At 38.4% G+C, this 19,127-nt stretch overlaps 1 protein-coding gene across 5 annotated transcripts in view; it reads left to right on the forward strand.

The window, feature by feature from the left end:
* Window positions 1-1,944: 1,944 nt before the first annotated feature.
* Window positions 1,945-19,127, forward strand: part of ptpn13 (protein tyrosine phosphatase non-receptor type 13) — a 50,051-nt gene continuing 32,868 nt past the window's right edge. For 4 of the 5 annotated variants that reach the window (XM_085463972.1, XM_085463974.1, XM_085463975.1 and 1 more), the window contains exons 1-4: window positions 2,276-2,337; window positions 11,919-12,038; window positions 15,497-15,663; window positions 17,414-17,479. In XM_085463972.1, coding sequence (XP_085320098.1) covers window positions 11,924-12,038; window positions 15,497-15,663; window positions 17,414-17,479 — 348 coding nt within the window. In that variant the 5' untranslated portion in view covers window positions 2,276-2,337; window positions 11,919-11,923. Of the gene's footprint in view, window positions 2,338-7,374; window positions 7,405-11,918; window positions 12,039-15,496; window positions 15,664-17,413; window positions 17,480-19,127 lie in introns of all 5 variants that reach the window. The other variant, XM_085463976.1, reaches the window with a different exon arrangement.

Consider the following 19,127-nt stretch of genomic DNA (forward strand, 5'->3'; position numbering starts at 1 on the left):
CTGTAATCACAAACTAGAAAAATATCAGCATAATCTGCTCTGATGCCTCTTAGTGAATTTCAGTGAGTGAGAATTCATCACTGTCAAGTACCGAGGCCAGGTTCCATAAGTTAAAAGGGATTTGACACAATATTGGGGACAATAGGGGGATTTACATGCAGAGCTTCAAAACACCAGTCTGTATACATTGACTTCTGAAGTGTCTGAGACAATTTATTGCCAAGGTTTTATTTTAACTTGACACAGATAGAGGACCCAATTTCAAAGTAAGTGCAAAGGAGGGTCAGATTTTTTAATGCTTTCCAGCTGGAACCAAAGGCTAAACTTACTGGAAAACCACCACCCTAACACACACACACACACACACACACACACACACACACACACACACACACACACACACACACACACACACACACAGCCAACAGTTCCAGGTGCCCCACATTCAAGATTGTCATGACAGGCATATCCAGTCTTTCAGGGTTTTACTGCAAATTGCCTCGAGGGCTCAGGCCAGTACCAATAAGGAGGTATTAAGGACAGTACAGATAGAAATAGCAGGAAGAAGAAATCTAAAATTCAGAACTCCTTACTAAGGCTTAGCAAGGACTTGCTAAGACTCTGTCCCCAGATGAGGCCTCTCTGCTCCAGGTAATGTAGAGTGATTAAAGGCTAGTCAGTCAAAGGAGACAACAGGTACACAACAGGACATTCCAACAGCTGTAACGGTTTATCATAACAATGTAACAAAAGTGGAAAATATTACATGTTTTAGAAGGAAAGCTATAACTAACTAGCTAACAAATGATTGAGTATGATTCTGAGCATCCTCAGAAATGCTTTGAATTGAAAATAAAGAGGCAATCTTATCTTCTGTCACATATTCTTTGATGGGCCTATCAGATTATTGAGGGCGTCATAATAGTTAGCCATAATGGATAGGCATATCATGTATTAATGATTCTTGTACTGGTTTCGTTGTTCTTGTTCTCCTTTATTTATTTATTTATTTTTTCACAACATATTTGTCTCTGTTACTGAGTTGTTGTGCTTGGTGATCTAGTGCTGATGTTGTAAGATCCCCACCAACAGACTGTTATACGTATAAAAGTATAACAATTCCTACAGATAAGACTAAAAATATAAGGCATGGCAAAAATATTTGTCTTATTGCATTCAGAAATAGACTAAATATGCACCTACAGAGACATGCCCACGCAAAAAATGAAATGGTTTATATGCAATGGCATCATCTGCTGAAATGATAATACTGGTTTCAATCTAAGTGGAAAATCAGTGTCAAGTAATCAAGCCTTATCACTGCAGGCAATGGCTGGTGATAATAATCATGTCTTTTAGCACTAACAGGCACAGGCAGGCAGAGATAACCCTTGGCCACAATCTGGCTACTAAGGGTTGTAATGAGGAATAAATGTCACAAGATGGCGCAAAGTAAACCACAAAAATAGCTCATCAAGACAAGAGCACCTATAGGAAGGAAGTACTCAGCAGTGAATTGCTTCCTGACTGCTTAGTTGACTCATTTTGATGTTATGGGATATACAGAAATCATGGTTAATTTTGGAATTATTTTAAACAGGAAACAGGTCGGGTCCGTCATAATTTCCCATGGTTTAAGAACTCTTTAAAAACAGCCTTTCAGTTATATTAAAATACACAGATTCACACACATACCATACATAACCCTATGGAAGTGGTGTATTTCAGAGAAATTTATCTTAAAGTAATAAAAAAAAAAACTTCGTTCTTATACAACTATTAAATGTATCTCAGTGGACAATATTTAATTTTATAAGAGCATTTTTTTAAGAAACGTCGGCGATCTGGATACATACTCTGCTTCCATGACTTGGTACTGTGTTACTATAGGAACGGCTAAATGACAGTCCCCTCGCGGAGAGCCAATAGACAGCCACAGTAAGGTGTCTGGTTACTTCCAGTCAGCCCACGCGCAAAGGGAGGGGCTGTTCCACTCCTCAGCAGTAATGGTAACTTGGCTTCTCTGGTGGTGAGAGCAGTACTGTTTAGTGGCCAACAAGCGCAGCTTCTGAGGAGTTTCAGAAGAACAGTTTTACTTTTTTTTTTTTTTTCATTCGCTGTGGCCAGCTTCAGTGGAAGTGGATTTTTATAGGTGACTGCTCCGCGGAAAGGTAAACCTGTTGCCTCTCCGCCTGCCTGCCTGCCTCGCCGACAGTTACGATCCAAGATGTTGCTTTGTGGATGGGATGGCGTCTGGTGCCGTTTGTATGCCCACTCATAACCTCGTCCGAGCACCAACATTTCCCTCACAGCTGATTTTGTAGCTCGTCTCGGCCGGTAAGCTTTTTTATGAACCGCTCAGAAAGTGATGTAAACAAACTTTATAGTGTCCTAGCTAACTTTAGCCAAACCGGGATAACCGAGGGATTGAGTAACTCGTGAGGAGCCTCAAATACCGGAGGTTTTATGTCTTTTCCACCTTTTTTTTTTAAACTAATAACAAAACTAACATCGTCAGAACTAATAGCAGGCTGCACTGTTGATATTTAACTAATACGTCTCGACCTTAAAAGTTATGCGTCATGTCTTGTTAACTTAGTCCAGAACCCATGACAAATGGGGCATCTCTAAGCTAATCACATCGTGGCAGACTGACTCATTTCAAGTGATTCTACCTGGAAATTTTTGGATAATTATGAGAAATCCGAATAACATTTTAGCATATACGCTCCTTCCAAACCCTAACAAAAGGTGAAGCGGTATAGTGTTATCGGGAAAGGCAGCTTGGCCCCCCTCCCCCTTAACTTCACCGCTTTTCTGTGGAAATTAACCTAAGGTCAGAGGTCAATTTGCAGACAATATAACGATCAGGTTAGGCTGTGTGCCTGACCAGGTTTAAAGTGGCTGTAATGGGGCACCGTCAAGAAAAAGAGGAAAAAATAGGAATATAGACAGTGGGTTGGGTTTGTGTGTGTGTGTGCTGGGAAGAGGTGGGGGGGAGCTGGAGTGAGGTTTTTTTGCAAAACCAAGCTCTGCATGTCACTGTACTCACAGCAACCCTGTGATTAACAGAAATGGAACGGATGAGGTAGAGACCAAAATGAGAAGTGAGGGCTGTTGGTCCAGAGCTGGGCTGATATTCAACAAAATAGTCTAAGCTCTCTTTTCTGGTTCCTACCCAAGCTTTGTTCAAAACAAAAACAAAAACAACCAAAAAACAAGACAAACACCAACGCTAAGAGACGGGACGTACTTGGAAGGTACTGGTCCCATTGCTGTAATTATAAGCATCCCTGTTTAGACATTCATAAGTAATGTGGAAAAGCATGTCTACTGATTGTACGTCAGTCAAAAATAATGAAAACTCACCACTGGGTTTTCCCATTTTATTTAGTTGAGTCACTCCTGCTCTGCTCAGTTTCTTTCATAAGCAAGCATGAGCGGGACACAGCTGTGAATACAACAGCAGATTAATTTTCGCAGTAAGGAGCACCACATCAGCTACTTTAACAGGTAGTGAAGGTTGAGGTTTTCAAACCATAATTCTGGCTTAAAGTTGCATTTTATCACCTCAGTAGTGTGCAGCCTAGTTAGCTATGTATGAATTCTCATTGCTTGTGTCATAAGGCGTGTTCGCGAAAGATATCTTGATCAAGCCTTTCTTCAAATTCAAGACACACACACACGGGTGTGTTTTTTAAATTTGAATCATGTGCTTGCAGGCTGCACTGTACAGTAAGATTCGGGGAAAAGAGGTTCACTCAGAGTTTGGTACTGAATTTTCCTGGCACGCAAAACCTTCAGGACGATTTTCACCTCAGTCCTGGCGCAGGGTAACCCCTCCCCACCACCTCTTACCAGCTTCTGTTCCAGATGTGCTTGCCAGCTGAGACCACAGGTCTGATGTTTGGAGGATATGAACACATTCCTTCTCATATCTTTATTAGTTTGTGCTTTTGGACGCAAGAGTGGAATCTGGTGCTTTTATGCCACATTGCCCCCAAAGTGTGGCTAGGCTTGTTTTCAGATGATTTTGAGCAGGGTTAGATTTTTGTTTATTGCTGAGGGATGAACTTGGAAGACAGCAGGAGAAACTGGAATTATGTGTGCTTCTGTTATTTAGCTGCAGGTGATTGTTTTCAAATCCATTTTGTGGACTGGTAGCCGTGACAGAGGAAGGTGGGAGGAAAGGAAAAGTGCAGAGTAAAGAACATTATCACGTTTCCAGGATTATTTTCTTTAAAATCCTTGTGACTGTAGCCTAGGCTTTTAAACACGAAAAGCAGCAGACTAATCTTTGTTTAGTTTCCCCCTTTTTTTCTAGCTATGGTATGGGAATTCAGAGGAATTTCTGGGAACAAACATTTCTACACTTTGGAAAACAGAGAATGGGGCGCTGAAGTGGTGAAGGCTGTCTGCTCTCGCTGATTTGGCCCGCTGCCTTCTAAGCACCCTCAATAATGAGCAGGACCATAGTCCAATGAGAGAGAGGAGCTGGCCTGCACAGTAGCCTGAGTGAGGATAAAAAACATTCCACTGTAGGTCTCTGTTAAAATAACAAGGGCCACAAAACAATCGGGCTTCACAGCACCCACTCTCCCCATTCTCATGGGTAATGAGCAAGATGGGTAGTATCCCACTTCGCCTCCAACTTCACGCCTCCTGATGGCTAGAATGGTTAACCTGCATTCCTGCATAAGAATTTTGGCCTGCTTACTCATTAACCCTCTTCTCCAGGCTAAGATTCACTGAAAGGAAACTGTTTCACGTATTATTTTCAGAAATAAAATACAGCGCTAGAACAGGCTGGTGACCCAGTTTATAGCATATGAGTTCATAGTGCCAGACATAACAACACTGGTACATGGCTTTTCTTTTGTGATATCTTCTTAGGGGATGGTAATGGGTTCTGTAACACTTCTATCCCCAGAGAGTTTCATAGAACCACAAGCATGTTGGATTTTTCATATTATCCACTTAAATGGGATTTGCTCACAATTTGGTGTGATTTTAGACCGATGGTCTTTGACATTTCTCCAGCTGACCTAAGAGATTAAGTAAAACCCTTTTTACTCTCTCTCATCCTCACACATAGTCACCCAACAACACTCCCTCAGTTGTCATGAAAGTTTTAGTCCAAGGTCTCTCAGTTTCCTGGTGACAAAAAGGTGGGAAAATGGATTTTCAGATGCTTTCTGCTACTGATGATATTATGTAATATGATATATCAGCCAGTGACCCTGGTAAATGCCATGTTTTTGCCAGTCACCAGTACTGATATTTGGATATTTCCTATCATGTTCTTGTGATTTTTTTTTTCTTTCTTTTTTCTCAGTTGTGAAATTTGCAATTTACAAAAGAACTGAGTGTCATTAGACCAAATGAGGCCAAAGGTGTGGTCCAAGGGAAAGAGGAAAACACAGGTGCTTGGTGCTGGCAACACTTCAGAGCAGTAATATCATGTAATGCAGTCAAATTTCAAATGAAACATTAGGTGTGGACATGGTTGCTGTTAAGCTCCTTTTTGTGTCTTTGCCACATCTGATTGGCTGCCAACTTACGAGGCAGGGACACTATCTCGGCTGGCGGTTCTGATACAGATACGTTTTGGTTGTATGCTAATACCTGGAACTGGTTGAAAGTCTACATTTGTTTTATATTGGCATTGTTTGGTTAAAAAAATAAATACTTAACAGGGCCAAGATATATAAGATAAACTGTTTACGTTGTTTACCTGATTTATTTGCTTCCATTTCATTTTAGTTCATTGTGATTGGCTTAACTGTGCCTGAATTTATGATTGCCTTAAAGACCTCTCCTCTCACACAATCAGTGGTATGCTGAGTTGTCCTTTGAGCAACGAGTGCAAAATAAATTCAGAACAATATGGAACTGAACAGATCGCTACCAGTGCTCAGTGCTTCCACAGATACCCGAGCTACTTCTTTGAGTCCGTGTCAGACCGATATCTGATCCAAATATGAAAGATTTTAAGCTCTTTGGAAAAATGTTTTAAGTACAGTTTTTCAACAGAAGATGAAAATTAATTTAATGTGACATTACACAGTCTAGTACATGTTTTAAGTGGCTGCTGTTTGGTTGATCTTTTATTGCAGTTATGCTTGTTTTCCTGTTTGGATTTCATTTCTTGACTTTTTTGGTGGGACTTTTGTGTTGAGTTCTGATTAATGAAATCTTGTCTCAAAGCTGTGATCAAGCACATCTACATACATTCACTCACTTCCACTTCATTAGGTACACTGATTGGTACTGAGCTGGACACCCTTTGTCTTGAGATCCATGTTGTTTATGCCAAATTCTAACCCGAATTTCTCAGTGTTGCAATAGAGTTCAAGACTCATCAGACCAAGCCTTACTATCTGCTCAAAGCAATCTGTGCATTCGCCTCTGACATCAACAAGGCATTTTCTTCCAGAGAACTGCTGCTCACTGGATTATTTTCTGTTTCTCACACCATTCTCTGTGGGTTGTGGAGATGGTTGTGTGGGAGAATCTGTGCAGTTTCTGAAATGATAAGATTTTATCAGGTTGTCTTTACCACACTGGCTGAACTGGCTGAGTGTATAGTTGTCCTGTTTTTAGTGTGGACTTTTTTCAGTTTTGTGAGAAAGGACATGGGCTACTTTACACAAGGTTTTACATTTGCTGCATATTTAAATGCTAGTTGTACATTGATGCCAGAACAAGGTAACAGGCATAGTGTGCATTAAGGCTGATGCTTGATATTGGCAGGTTATTCCTTCTTGCTGTTGTGCCCTCTGTGTGAAAGCCCCCCCCCCCCCCCCTTTTTTTTTTTTGTTATCTGAATTTTACATCTTTAAATCCTCACTACAAATGCACATTATTATTATATAAATGCAACACAGTAATGCATATTTTTAACCAAGTACACCTGCCACACCTGAATCTGTTGCTTTGCCCTCGATATTTGCATATCAGGAAATATGCTGTAAAGCAACAATGCTTTACAGCTTTACAGTGACATTTTTATATCCTGGAGAAATTGCACTACAAACCAACACAACAGAGCCATTTATATATGACACACATGCGCACGAAGTTGCAAATATGGTTGTTTATGTTTGAACTAAGTGAAATGAGTTCACAGTTTCTGCTCAGGGTAAATTAGTCTGTAAAACTGGAGCTTCCTGTTTTGCTTACATTGGTATCATTCCATCACTCGATTGGGAAGATTAGCTAGAGTTGTCAGTGCAGCACAGTAGCTGGAGAGAAAAATCAAACAAAGAAAAACTACAGATAAAAGAAGATATTCCTTGTGCCATTTTCTCATTCATTGGTTTGTAGGGTAGATTTAATGTAAATCATGTACGCAGGTTTAAGCAGGGGTAAATACATTGGTTAAATACATTGTCTTGTATTGTTGTAATATTTCGTGTTTGTAAATATTTGCTTTCTTTCTGTGTCCGGTCAGCAAGGAGAACAAATCTGTGCATTTCTTACATGAATAAATGTAGGACTATAATTCTTAAATAAATTAAAGCATTATTTCACTTTGAAGCAATATGTTTGATTAATGACTCAGTAATTGGGTGGGGAAGCTAAAAGTCTAAGGTAAATATAGCTTTGACTAAAACAGAAAGTGTAATTTTCAGATGCTCTGTTTCATGGGCTGATTTGACCGTATATTATTCCTATTGTATATCATAAGTGGGAAATATGTTCCCCCTTTTTCCACATTTATTGTTAAGCTCTATTAGTATTTATTTATTTAGTCTGTGTGCTATATAGATGTGAAATTCTGGGTTAATACCAATGTTTTATAATACCAACATGGTGAATAGTCAGTGTCAGTGCAAATAATTGTTCTCTTTGTTTATTTAGCATTTCTTAGATTTTCTTTGGCATTTAAATTGTTAAAAAAAAATAAGTGCACTGTTTTATTTATTTATTTTTTTAAATTTAGAAAATTGACATGATAACGTCAGCCAGTGACATCACTAACTGTAATCTTTTTGCTGACACGCAGACATCCGCCAACACTGGGCAGATATGGATGCCGCTACAGTTTGATAGCATGTCTGCACATCCTATTATGTTCATGTTATATCTCTTGAAAGCTTTGAGGAAATATATTTAAATGTGACGCAAAACTCACTTGGACACAAGGCTGAACTGATTAGAATTTTGGTGGTCAGTGTTTAAGGTCATCTAACAAGATGGCTAACACATGTTTTTAAGTGCCAAATGGAAAAGGATATACAGCCCTTGGCAGATTTGGGTTTATTTATTTATTTTTTAAAATTCCATAAAAGGCAATTGCAGCCATAGCTAGTAAATTAACATGTTGTGTTGTTGCTGGCTTGTGTAAAAGAAAGCGGAACATGCAAAGTTATTCACAGATGGATCCTTTAAAACAGTATCATAGAATTTGGTGGAATGTCGAAGTTATCCACATATCCAATAATATTTTAGCTTTCTCTGAACATGACGTTTTTGGTTTTTTCCCCAATGTCCTTTTTTATATATTTATTAGCATACTACAAGAGAAAGGAACATTTTGTATTATGGATTGGATTTTTCAATACAAAAAATTTAAATTATGCCTAAATTTAAAAAGCGTGAATTAAAAATTAAAACTCACTTTCATTTGCCTCTTGTAAGGCATCTTAGAAGTGCCAAAAAGTGCAATTACTTCATTCAAGAAGAATCCTGCTAACAACCAGTAATGCTAACTATGCACCTTGTACCAGCCTGTATGTTGTTGTATAGTGTGTGAGATACTGTGGTGTGAAGTCTCAACAGGTGAGTAAAAGTCTAATTATTCTGTATGTTTACATAATCTATCGATTGTTTCAGTCCGTTCTCAGCTTATGATCTTGACAATATGTAGGTTAGGCTTTTGAAATAATTTTCTAAAATCTAGCAAATGATAACAAATTTTAATCTTCAGGTAAAAGAGCTCCGATTAACGTTTTAAGAATTATTATAGCTGGGTAAACAGTCAAAAACCCAAACGTATTTAAGTTACAACAGTTACATCTTAAATGTATTAAAAATGTATTAAAAGGTCCTTGAAGTCTTTAAATTGTTGGAACATGAAGTCGTCCTCTGGGAATGTGAAAAATGACTTTTCTGGAAGCTGCTGACTTGCAAGAAATGCAAGTTGTCTTTTGTCTTGCATTGGCAGAAATATGGAGTAACAAAAACTTATGGCGGATTCTCTTGTAAAACAGATGACTGATTCCTTTTATGATGCAGGAAAAATAAAATGCAACATTAAATACATTTAATTGTCCCACCTAAGTTAATACTGGTTCACAACAAGCCCCTGTTGTACAGCTTAGAACAAAGGTTAGAATCACATTACAGTACATAAAACCAAAACAGTCCAAAAACAGTAAACAGCTGCACAGTGGAGACAGTAAAAAACATAAATAATAATAAGTGGTTAAAATGTGATCTTCCAGCAAATATTTTTTTATTTTCCTATTTAAAATAGTCTTTGTAGGTGATTTTTATATGACAGGGAATCTAGTGAAGTTTTAGTGCATGAATAAAAATGATTTCTGACTTTTAGTAGTATTTGTAATCAAATACAAACAGATTTTTTTTTTTTTTTTTTTTTTACACACACAGAGAAGCCAGGCCAGTGCACTTAGTAGTTGGTGTTTTGAGTAGTGTATACACAAAGTACTTTTCATGGTTTAGTTGTGTTAGCAAGTATTAGCTGGCTCATTATAAAAAGCCAGAGGAACTGCTAAAATGCACATTCCCCCTCTGCATACCGTGCAGAAAAACATCTTAAGGCACACACTTGTTGACACAAAGGAAAAGGAATAAAGGAATAAAACATACACACAGGGACCATAGACCGTCCAGTTGACTGTGAAAGACTTCCTAAAGTAGATTGGTGGCAAACTAAGATGCTCATTTGCAACATTTAGGATTTTTGTTTTGTTAGAAGTATAGAAAGTGTCCTTGTTTTGTAACCTTTGGTTCTTGCATAACATCAGCTCTCAGAGTAGCATGAGTGAAATGTCTCACTATGGGACTTGCCTTTAAGGTAGATTATTTAGTTACTCATGTATTTAGTCACTGAGTTTTGATAACGTTGAATTTGAGAGCACCAAATCCATTTTAGATGAATTAGATTGAACTATATGTGTCATCTTGTGGATTTGTGCAGGCTCCTTCTTTATTATCCTGTCTTACCTGTTGTGTTGACTTCCTGTGTGGGTTTAACCTAAAAATACTTAGCATTTTTTGTGAAATGACTTCTGTGCCTCTGAAAGCATTTTGAGAGTATTTTGTCAGGCGCTATTGTAGGTGTTTGTGGTTTAATAAAGCAAGTATTGAAATCCCAGCCAATTAAAAGTTTACATTTAAAAAAAATGCATTTTTTTGTGTGTATGGCCCTAGAATTAATTGAAAGTGATTTCCATGCAGGAGGGGAGTTGATTTTAAGTGCTGTCACCAGACAGAAACATATCTGTATAATTTTAAGTCTGATTTAGTCAAATACTTGGCCTAAAACAAAACTCAGCGCAATCATGCATTTGTCATGAAGTAGTCATGCTCCAGGAATGTGTTAAATGGAGATATTAAAATATTCTTGTTGCATTGCAAAGCTTGACAATTGAATTAATGTCTGCACTCATGAGCCTGATTGGGTTTTTTCTTTTTTCTAATCAAGAAATCTCTGTTTGCTGAGTATTCACTCACCCATTCTGAATTCTGCTGTTTAATCACTTCCATAGTCACAGGTGTATAAAATCAAGCACTTGAAGACGTAAAATCATAGTGCACAAAGGTCACCAACTTTCAGTGTCAATAACTACAGACCTCCAAACTTCATGTGGCATTGAGATTAGCTCAAGGACAGTCCGTAGAGAGCTTCATGGGGTGGGTTTCCATGGCTGTGCAGCTAAATCCAAGCCTTACATCACCTAGCGAAATGCAAATTATTGCATGGTGTTGTGTAAAACAGGCCACCACTGGACCCTATGGCAGTGGAGACGTGTTCTCTGGAGCGACAATTTACACCTCTCCACTAGACTAGATGAGTATGGGTTTGGCGGTTGCCAGGAAAACGGTAATTGTCTGATTGCATTGTGCCAAGTAAAGTTTGGGCGGGAATTGTGGTGTAGTATTGTGTTTTACAGGAGCTGGGCTTGACCCTTTACTTCCAGTGAAAGGAACTCTTAATATTCAGCATACCAAAACATTTTGGAGTATTTTATGGGAACATGTTCGGAATGGCCCTGTCCTGTTCCAACATAACTGCGCACCAGGACACAACACAACGCCCATATAGACATGGATGAGCGAGTTTGGTGTGGAAGAACTTGACTGGCCTCCACAGAGTCCTGACCTCTACACCTTTGGGATGAATTAGAGCGGAGACTGCAAGCTAGGCATTCTCGTCCAACATCAGTGGATGGGTAATCAGTAAATTTGATGGAATGGACTGAATTAAAGGTCTGCTATATTTTATACTTCACCATCTGAAAGACTACTAGGAGTAACTCTTGAAGCTCTTTTCTGACCTGAGCAAATCATGTCGTATTTCAGGCCTACTTATAGTGTGCATTAGAAGTTAGTGAGGATGATCTCTGTTTATGCAACTACCCTTGGAAAAACGCAGAAACTATTGTAATTGGTGTTAAAAACATGTTTATTGATATTTACTGAGGTGTCAAAACAATTAAATTAAAGGGTACGGGCAGGCTTCAATGTTGTCTTTATGGGGGAAGTTTGCAGAAAACAATATTTAAAGTTTTTGCAGTCGTTTCAAAAAATAAATAAAACTTGGATGGAAGCATTAAAATTTCAAGACAGCAATCTTAATTCTGGCATAAATACGTATTTCTTTAGATTTCAGAAGGTCTTTTTGTGTAAATTAAATTTTTAATGTTCGTCTTGCTGTATTTCTGCAGGGAACATGCATGTGTCTCTGGCAGAAGCCTTGGAGGTTCGAGGAGGTCCTCTCCAGGAAGAGGAGGTCTGGGCAGTGCTGAGTCAGAGTGCAGAGAGCCTCCAAGAACTTTTTCACAAAGGTAGGTGAACATGGAATCAAAGGTAGAGGACTTATTCTGTCATCATCATGCATTACTATGCAATCATATCAGTTTGTAACTTAAGAAAAATTGAAACAACATATGAGTCAGAGGAAGTGAGTCAGCAGACATTGCAGTCCCTGGGTGTTAAGACAAAATTTCATTGCACCTGATTACATAGGGCAGGACTGTGTCAAATAAACTGTCAACCACTGACTTTGTGCATTTCTACAGTCTGCATGAACCAGCTTGAGTTCAACTTCTAGTTTTTCTGATTGGTTTCATTTCCAGACAGTACTGGTAATGCTGTAATAACCCTCTCTTATCAGCGTAGCCTGCAAATATTTAACATTAATTACAAGCAATCTATGCTCAAATACTCTTATACAGAAATTTATTGTCTTATGAGATAAAGCTCTGAAGATATTAAGGACAGGAATGAAAGACTGATATTTGGAATATTTTCGATAAAAGTAGTCTTGACATGGCATTGATGTACCAGTTATTTATGATATTCTCTTCTAATCAGAGACATTTTAGGAGAGACACAGAGTGAATCCTGGTTTAAAGTCTTTTCTTTCAGAAGTCCTGATGGAAGCATCTCTTCCCGTGGGAAGAACATTTGGGGCATGTCAACATACCTTTTAACCAGTTCTATCAAAGCTGACTTGTGACTCTATACATGTAGTTTCTGTCTCATGACCACTGAAATTGTGGTTAATTTATATAATAGTTCAAAAGGTGAACTAGCTAGGTGGCAAGACTTGTAGGAGAATAATGATATGAATGCACCATAATTTTTGTTTTGCTATTGTGTAGTTGTGTTGCTATGCTGAGTATATTTTTAGTTGGATAGTTTTAGACTGCATAGAGAAGCTGCAATTTAACTAGCAAATGTTGAAGCCAGCTGTTATATAGTTAAAAGCTATGTAAGACAGTTTATGACAGTGGATTAATATTAGTAACCATTTAACTTTAATATTTGTGTTGGATGTTCTCTTAGATGAAGTTGGCCATTTATGACTAGAAACACTTTAAACAAAGAGAAAACAATAGGTTTTGGTTTGGTTTTTTTGGTGAAGTGTGTTGGATATGTGCTTTTTGCACCAGATTTGTCATTGTCTTTGTGGTTAAATGTAGGGTGAAGATTTTCCACCACTCTGAGTGTGCTAATGTGGTCAAACACCACTAGCACAGGTTTTTTTTTTCTCTTGTGTAAACAGTAGTGGTTTGTATATTTGTATAAGAATGATTTGTTTGAATACGTGCTGGGTGAGTGTTTCTAATTTGTTGTAGGAATTTCTCTTCACGGTCCCATTTATATATTAGAGGAGTGCCTCAGAGATTTGGTCTGATATAACATGATAGCATAACACAGTTGCTGTCGATTTCTCTGCTGCACATCTCTGATGTGAGTCTCTCGTTCCACCACCATGGATTGAGTTCTGGTGACTCAATCAACGGTGATAGATTGAGTCACCAGATCAGCCGTTCAGTAATACTAAAAATAGGCTGTGAGAACCAAATGATGCTCAGCTAATATGTAGGGGAGCATTTTTGTCTGACCTGTACTTCTCACTGGATATTTTCTCTTTCTTGAACCTTTCTCTGTGAAGCATAGAGATGGCTGTGTGGGGAAAATCCCAGTAGATCAGCAGTTTCTGACATCCTCAGACCATCCTGTGTGGCACCAACAACCATGTAACATTCAGAGTCACTCACCTTTCTTACATATTCTGATGATCTCCTATGGGTCTTGACCATATCTGCATGCGTAAATGCACCGAGTTACTGCCACGTGATTGGCTGATTACTACCCAAAATGTAACCAGTAATCTGCCATTTCCTTTTTTTATATAGGGCTAGGTGGTAACAAAATATAAATTATTATTTATTTTATTTTAGTCAAAGTACTACCTCCGACTGCAAAGTTGTGAGCTCAGCTGAGTAAGCAGTGTTTGTAGTACAGCTAAAGTCATGTTGCAAAGTACCCAATGGCCAAGTTTTTCGGATAAGTAATTGCAGATTTACACAGACATATAATGCATATCAGAGAAAGTAGTTTATACTCCAGTTAATTTTCATTAATTTTCTTTTACTACTATGTAAAACACTTCACTTTGAGATTTTATTTGAGTAAGAGTGACTTGAGGACCTGGGGCCTCTTTGGGGGAAAAAGTTAAGTGGTCAGTGTTCTTATTAAGAACACAAATTCAGTTTTCTATTAAAGAAGAAATAAATGAATGAGAGCACATGCTATCAATTTCAGTTCCTAGAAACAAAATTGGATTCAGAAAAAATCAGGATGGACACTCAGATGGCCAAGAAAATTCCAGTCGCTGTATCTTCAAAAGCAGTTCTTCTTCATCTCTGGACTCATTGTAGGAATGGTTAAGGGGAAAAACGCTTGCACATGTGTGTTCAAAATATCACCTACCATGAGTCTCATTTTGTAATGCTTGCTTGTCAAAAAAACATGCCAGCACTGATAAAAAGGCATTGTTTAGCTTAGAGGCATACGATTCTGATGAATTGGATAATTTGGTACCAGCTCTCAACTGGATAAGTTGCTTAGTTCTCATTCCTAGCGGAATGGGCTATAAATATAGCTGTTTAAAATTATTTCCTGTTCCTTAAGCTTAGTTAGCAGTTCAAAAGGCTAAAAACGTACATTTGAAGATGGTAGGTTATGTGATGTTGCATTGCATGGTGTTCTGTTGGCTTGACAAGCACTATCCTTCTAGCATGATTTCTGCATATATCTGCAATGTATTAAAATTTGTCATGAAATGCATGTGCTCAGGCTGAGTCAGTCTGGTCAGCAAAAGCTTCGCATGGGATAGACTTAATACTAAACCAGTTACTTTTGAGTAAGATCTTGGTCACATGAGTTTTTAAACAGGAAACTTGTATTTACTTAGTAAAAACCAGCTTTGCCTCAAATCAAATTCCTGTGTTCGTCTCCCTGCTCCTCTCAGAGTTAACTATCAGTCAAAGAAAAGAATTTTGCAGCGCTGCTTAAACATTCCTTTGTGTATTTTTAAAACCTTCTCCCACCATCGCACTGGCTGTGGTTTTTTAGGAAAAGAGAATTACGCTGTGTGGCCATTCCTTTCTGCAACCATGCCCCAACTGTTATTTTCTTGCCGACTAAGAAAGCAACATGTGTTTTTGTTTACTTCAATAATCTTGAATTTCCATAAACGCCAAAGCCATAGCGAGAAACATCCACTGTGGTTGGATATGTGTAGTCACTGGATCCAGGCTGTAAATGCTTAGACAAAATTTGATGCTAGTATGAAGCTTAAAAACACAGATCTTGACTTTAACGCTGTCCTTGTGTGAATATGTGGGAATGGCTAAGAATTTATGTGAAGAAACTATGATTTATTTTTATTTTTTTCTGCTGTTCAACCGTGATGGCAAACTAATCATTGAAATGTTATTTCCATTTCCAGACCCTTCAGCCATGGGCTTCATTATATCTCCCTGGTCCCTCCTGCTCATGCCATCTGGCAACATCTCATTCACAGACGAGTATGTCACCCAGCAGGACTTAAGGGCCTTCACAGCACCAGAGGTCCTGAAGGGGAACTCCTTGACTTCTGTTTCTGACATAGAAAAGGTATAAACCATGATAATACACCACGTGGCGTCAGCATCTGCCAAATTGTTTAGTCTACGTGTGTCTGTGCTCTAATCTTTTGTTGTTGCCCATATTTTTAAGTGAAATCTTGTGTTTAAACTAAACATTCATTTCGAACCATCACTTGGTGTCATCTAACCAGTCAGTGACTGTTGAGTACCCCTTGTTCTAAACATAGCCATGTTTACATTCGCTCTTTCTTACCAAGTCATGTCGGTTGTATCCTAACTAATGACATAGGTGCATTTTCTCCCTTAAATGGAGATTTTTTTTTTTTTTTTTTTTGTCAGACATGCTTAACTTTTCTGCCTTTTGGTGGTTTGTTGGCACAAAACCATTAGTTTAATAGCCTGACACTGGCTAGAGAAATATGTGTCAACACCTGTGTGCTCATCGGGGGGTTTCCTGCACAAAGGAATTTTTAAATTATCTTTCCCAAAGATGTTTTAGCAGAATCCAAAAGAAAATCACCATGATTGTAAGAAAAATGTTTATAACTTGCTTTGTTTATCGGTTTCACGTACTCAAGCATGATGAATAATTGTTCATTAAATGGTTAGAAATGCTGTGAAAAGGTCACATTACTGTGAAAGGTTTACTTTGCGTCTTTACTGGCAGACAGATCTTCCTTACGTGCATAGCTGTGTGTCGTGCTTTCTTTTTCTGTTTCTTTAAGATCCTGCTTACGTCATTTTGCTGATGCTAGTCATTGTTTTCCTTAGCATCCAAAGTTTCAAAAGACACGCAAATGACATGCTCAATGGAAAACGAACAAATAAGGCGGAGCTATTTTTGTTCTGTCTGTATTGTCGATCACGGTTTTTTGTCTTTGTTTTTTTTAGATGTCTTGCGTTTTTAAAGTTTTGTACATTTTCTGTATTTAGTACATTTAGTCTGTTTTGCAACGTTTCGTGTTAAATGTTGGGTATAGATGATACTATTAGTCAGTGTGTATGGTTAGAGCATTTCTTCACTGAAAAAGCAGAGACAGCATGTAGATGATTCAGATTTGAAGTTGTGAGCGATCACAGCACACCCACACCCCCTCATTTTAACTCTGCCTCTCTGGTGAAGAGCAAAAACCTTGCATGACTAGATTCCCGTCTCTGGCACAGACCCACAGACCTCAACATGGTTTTTTGCTGAGTCAGTTTTCCAACCCTGGGCCTGTCTCCCCAGCTCAGTTATTTCAGTGTAGAGAATATGATCTGTTTCCTTCATAATCATACTGGGGATAAACATACGTCATGTGCAAGTTTTCCTCTTGCTTTTTTGACATATAGAGGTCATATTGTCACTTTTAATCGACAACATCTAAGGTTACACGTTTTCTGAAAGTGTTAGTGTTTCTTTAAATTTGTACTCTGTGATGTGTTCCTAAAAGACCTTGAAGGCAACGTTGCATTCTTTGGCAGGCGCTGAATTATTCTTTCCTCTACCAAGCCCAACATTCAGGGGAAGTAATTTCTCTTCCACGCAACGAGCGGAGAGGAGTAAGGAGGGGAAAATGGAAAAATGTTTCTGGATTTAGGTTGAGAGCCCCTGTCCTTTTTTTCCCTCCCCCGCCTCCCCTAAAAACTCTTAGCAGTTGTTGAGCCTTAGTCCATTTATCTTTCACTTGCTTTCAGGTTTTGTGCCTCATCTTTATACATATATTGTTATTATTATTTACTGTTGCATGCATTTTGTCTTGAGTGAATGAAATATAATGTGGTGTTATTTTTCACAGATGCACATGTACTCTCTGGGGATGACCTTATTCTGGGGGGCGGACTATGAGATCCCCCATAGTCAGGTAAATCTTTAACACAGATGCTTCCTTCCAAATGTGCAGAGCAAGGGTGTCAAACATATGGCCTGGGGGTCCAGAATGGCCCACCAAAGGCTCCAATCCGGCCACCTGGACAGCTTTGGATGTGGAATTCTGTGTACACTTTAACAAAGTCTTATAAACTAAAAGTATATATATATTTATATTCAGTGAAGTGAATATACATTAAAAAAAATCTTAGAGTTTAGATAGCAGCACATTTTAAAGTGTAGAAGTGATACATTGTTGCCTGTGTGAGACTGGACTAAAGATATGACATCAGGTGTTTAAATGGCACACTTGGCAAATACAGCAAGTGTTGAACGGGTTTTACTGGAAGAGACACACCTGTGTTTGTCAAGGTTTAATAGTATCTATCATGTTGAGCATTGTGGAATTACTTAAAATTCAGCTGTCAAACCTGCACAGGCATGCTGCCGAAATGGTGGAGAACAGTGGAGTAGGAGAAAGTAGCGCATGTCCCTCTATTGTTGTACCAAATACTTCCACAGATACCTGTACCAATGAGGTTTCAGGCATATCTGGCTTTTTCCAAACTATGATCTTCACATCTAGATAAGAAATGGAAGAAAAGGTAAAGGCACTCTGGAATTTACAGAGATGGTTTGAAGACATGCTCATATCTCGACCAGAGTCAGTCAGGTATAAAAGATAATCTGCACAGCGTGCTCACTATTGTGAGAAAATACCACCCACAGTTTAGAGGCATCTCACACTCAAGTTTGCCATCTGCTCGGCTTTACTGAAAGGCTGAGGCTCCATCCACTCTCATCCATCCACATCTCATCAGCCTTTCCTGTCACCCTTAAAAGTGCTGCTGCGCGCACTTAAAACACATAACGCTATGTCATTCTACTCAACTCTCCAGTAGAATAGGTAAAGAAATACTTTGTTCATCCCGTATTTTGAAAAATCCCATGATATATGGAGGAAAAAACAAAATCAAAGCATTTTGTCTGTGGAATGGGTGGATTGCAACATTCGCTCTGTTGAAAAACTCCCCTTTATTTCTAAGATAAGGTAAATGTTGGAAATCAGTTGCTAGCTCACTGCCCACAGCCAAATGCTACAGTACCAAAAAATATGAAAAAATAAAAGATGATCGAGTGCATAAAAAATATTTTGTACTGGTGATGGGCACTAAGAAAAGCTTCCAACATGCCAACAGTCTTATCAGTACCTGTTATCGCTGCTGGTATGTTTTTCTGACAGTCATGTATTGCAAAACAAGGCAAAAATCACAATAGTACTGCTTTGGCATACCAGAGTCGTCTTATTTTTCTTTTTCTTAAACTACCCAGAAAATCGATAAAGAATCAGGGATACAAGCACAGTCAGTACTGGAGTTGATATCATTAAAATCTTATCAATTACCCAATTCTTTATCTAAAGTAGGAAAATTTTTCATCCAAGTGACCTAAAACTCAACACAGTACTTCTGTGATACCCCGGCAATACACCTGCATGATGTAAAATGATCCGACTTGTTGAAAAACATGAAGAATGAACAGAAATAAATGTAAAGAAGGCACTTTTGGATAACAGAAACTATTTTCATAATGTAATACCTGTTGGAGGTAGTATACGTGTTTTTACTTCTACAAACCACTGA

This window comes from Copadichromis virginalis, linkage group LG7, assembly GCF_057382275.1.
Source record: "Copadichromis virginalis isolate Kocher_CV1m ecotype Utaka linkage group LG7, C_Virginalis_male_GT1.1, whole genome shotgun sequence".
NCBI classification, from domain to species: Eukaryota; Metazoa; Chordata; class Actinopteri; order Cichliformes; family Cichlidae; genus Copadichromis; species Copadichromis virginalis.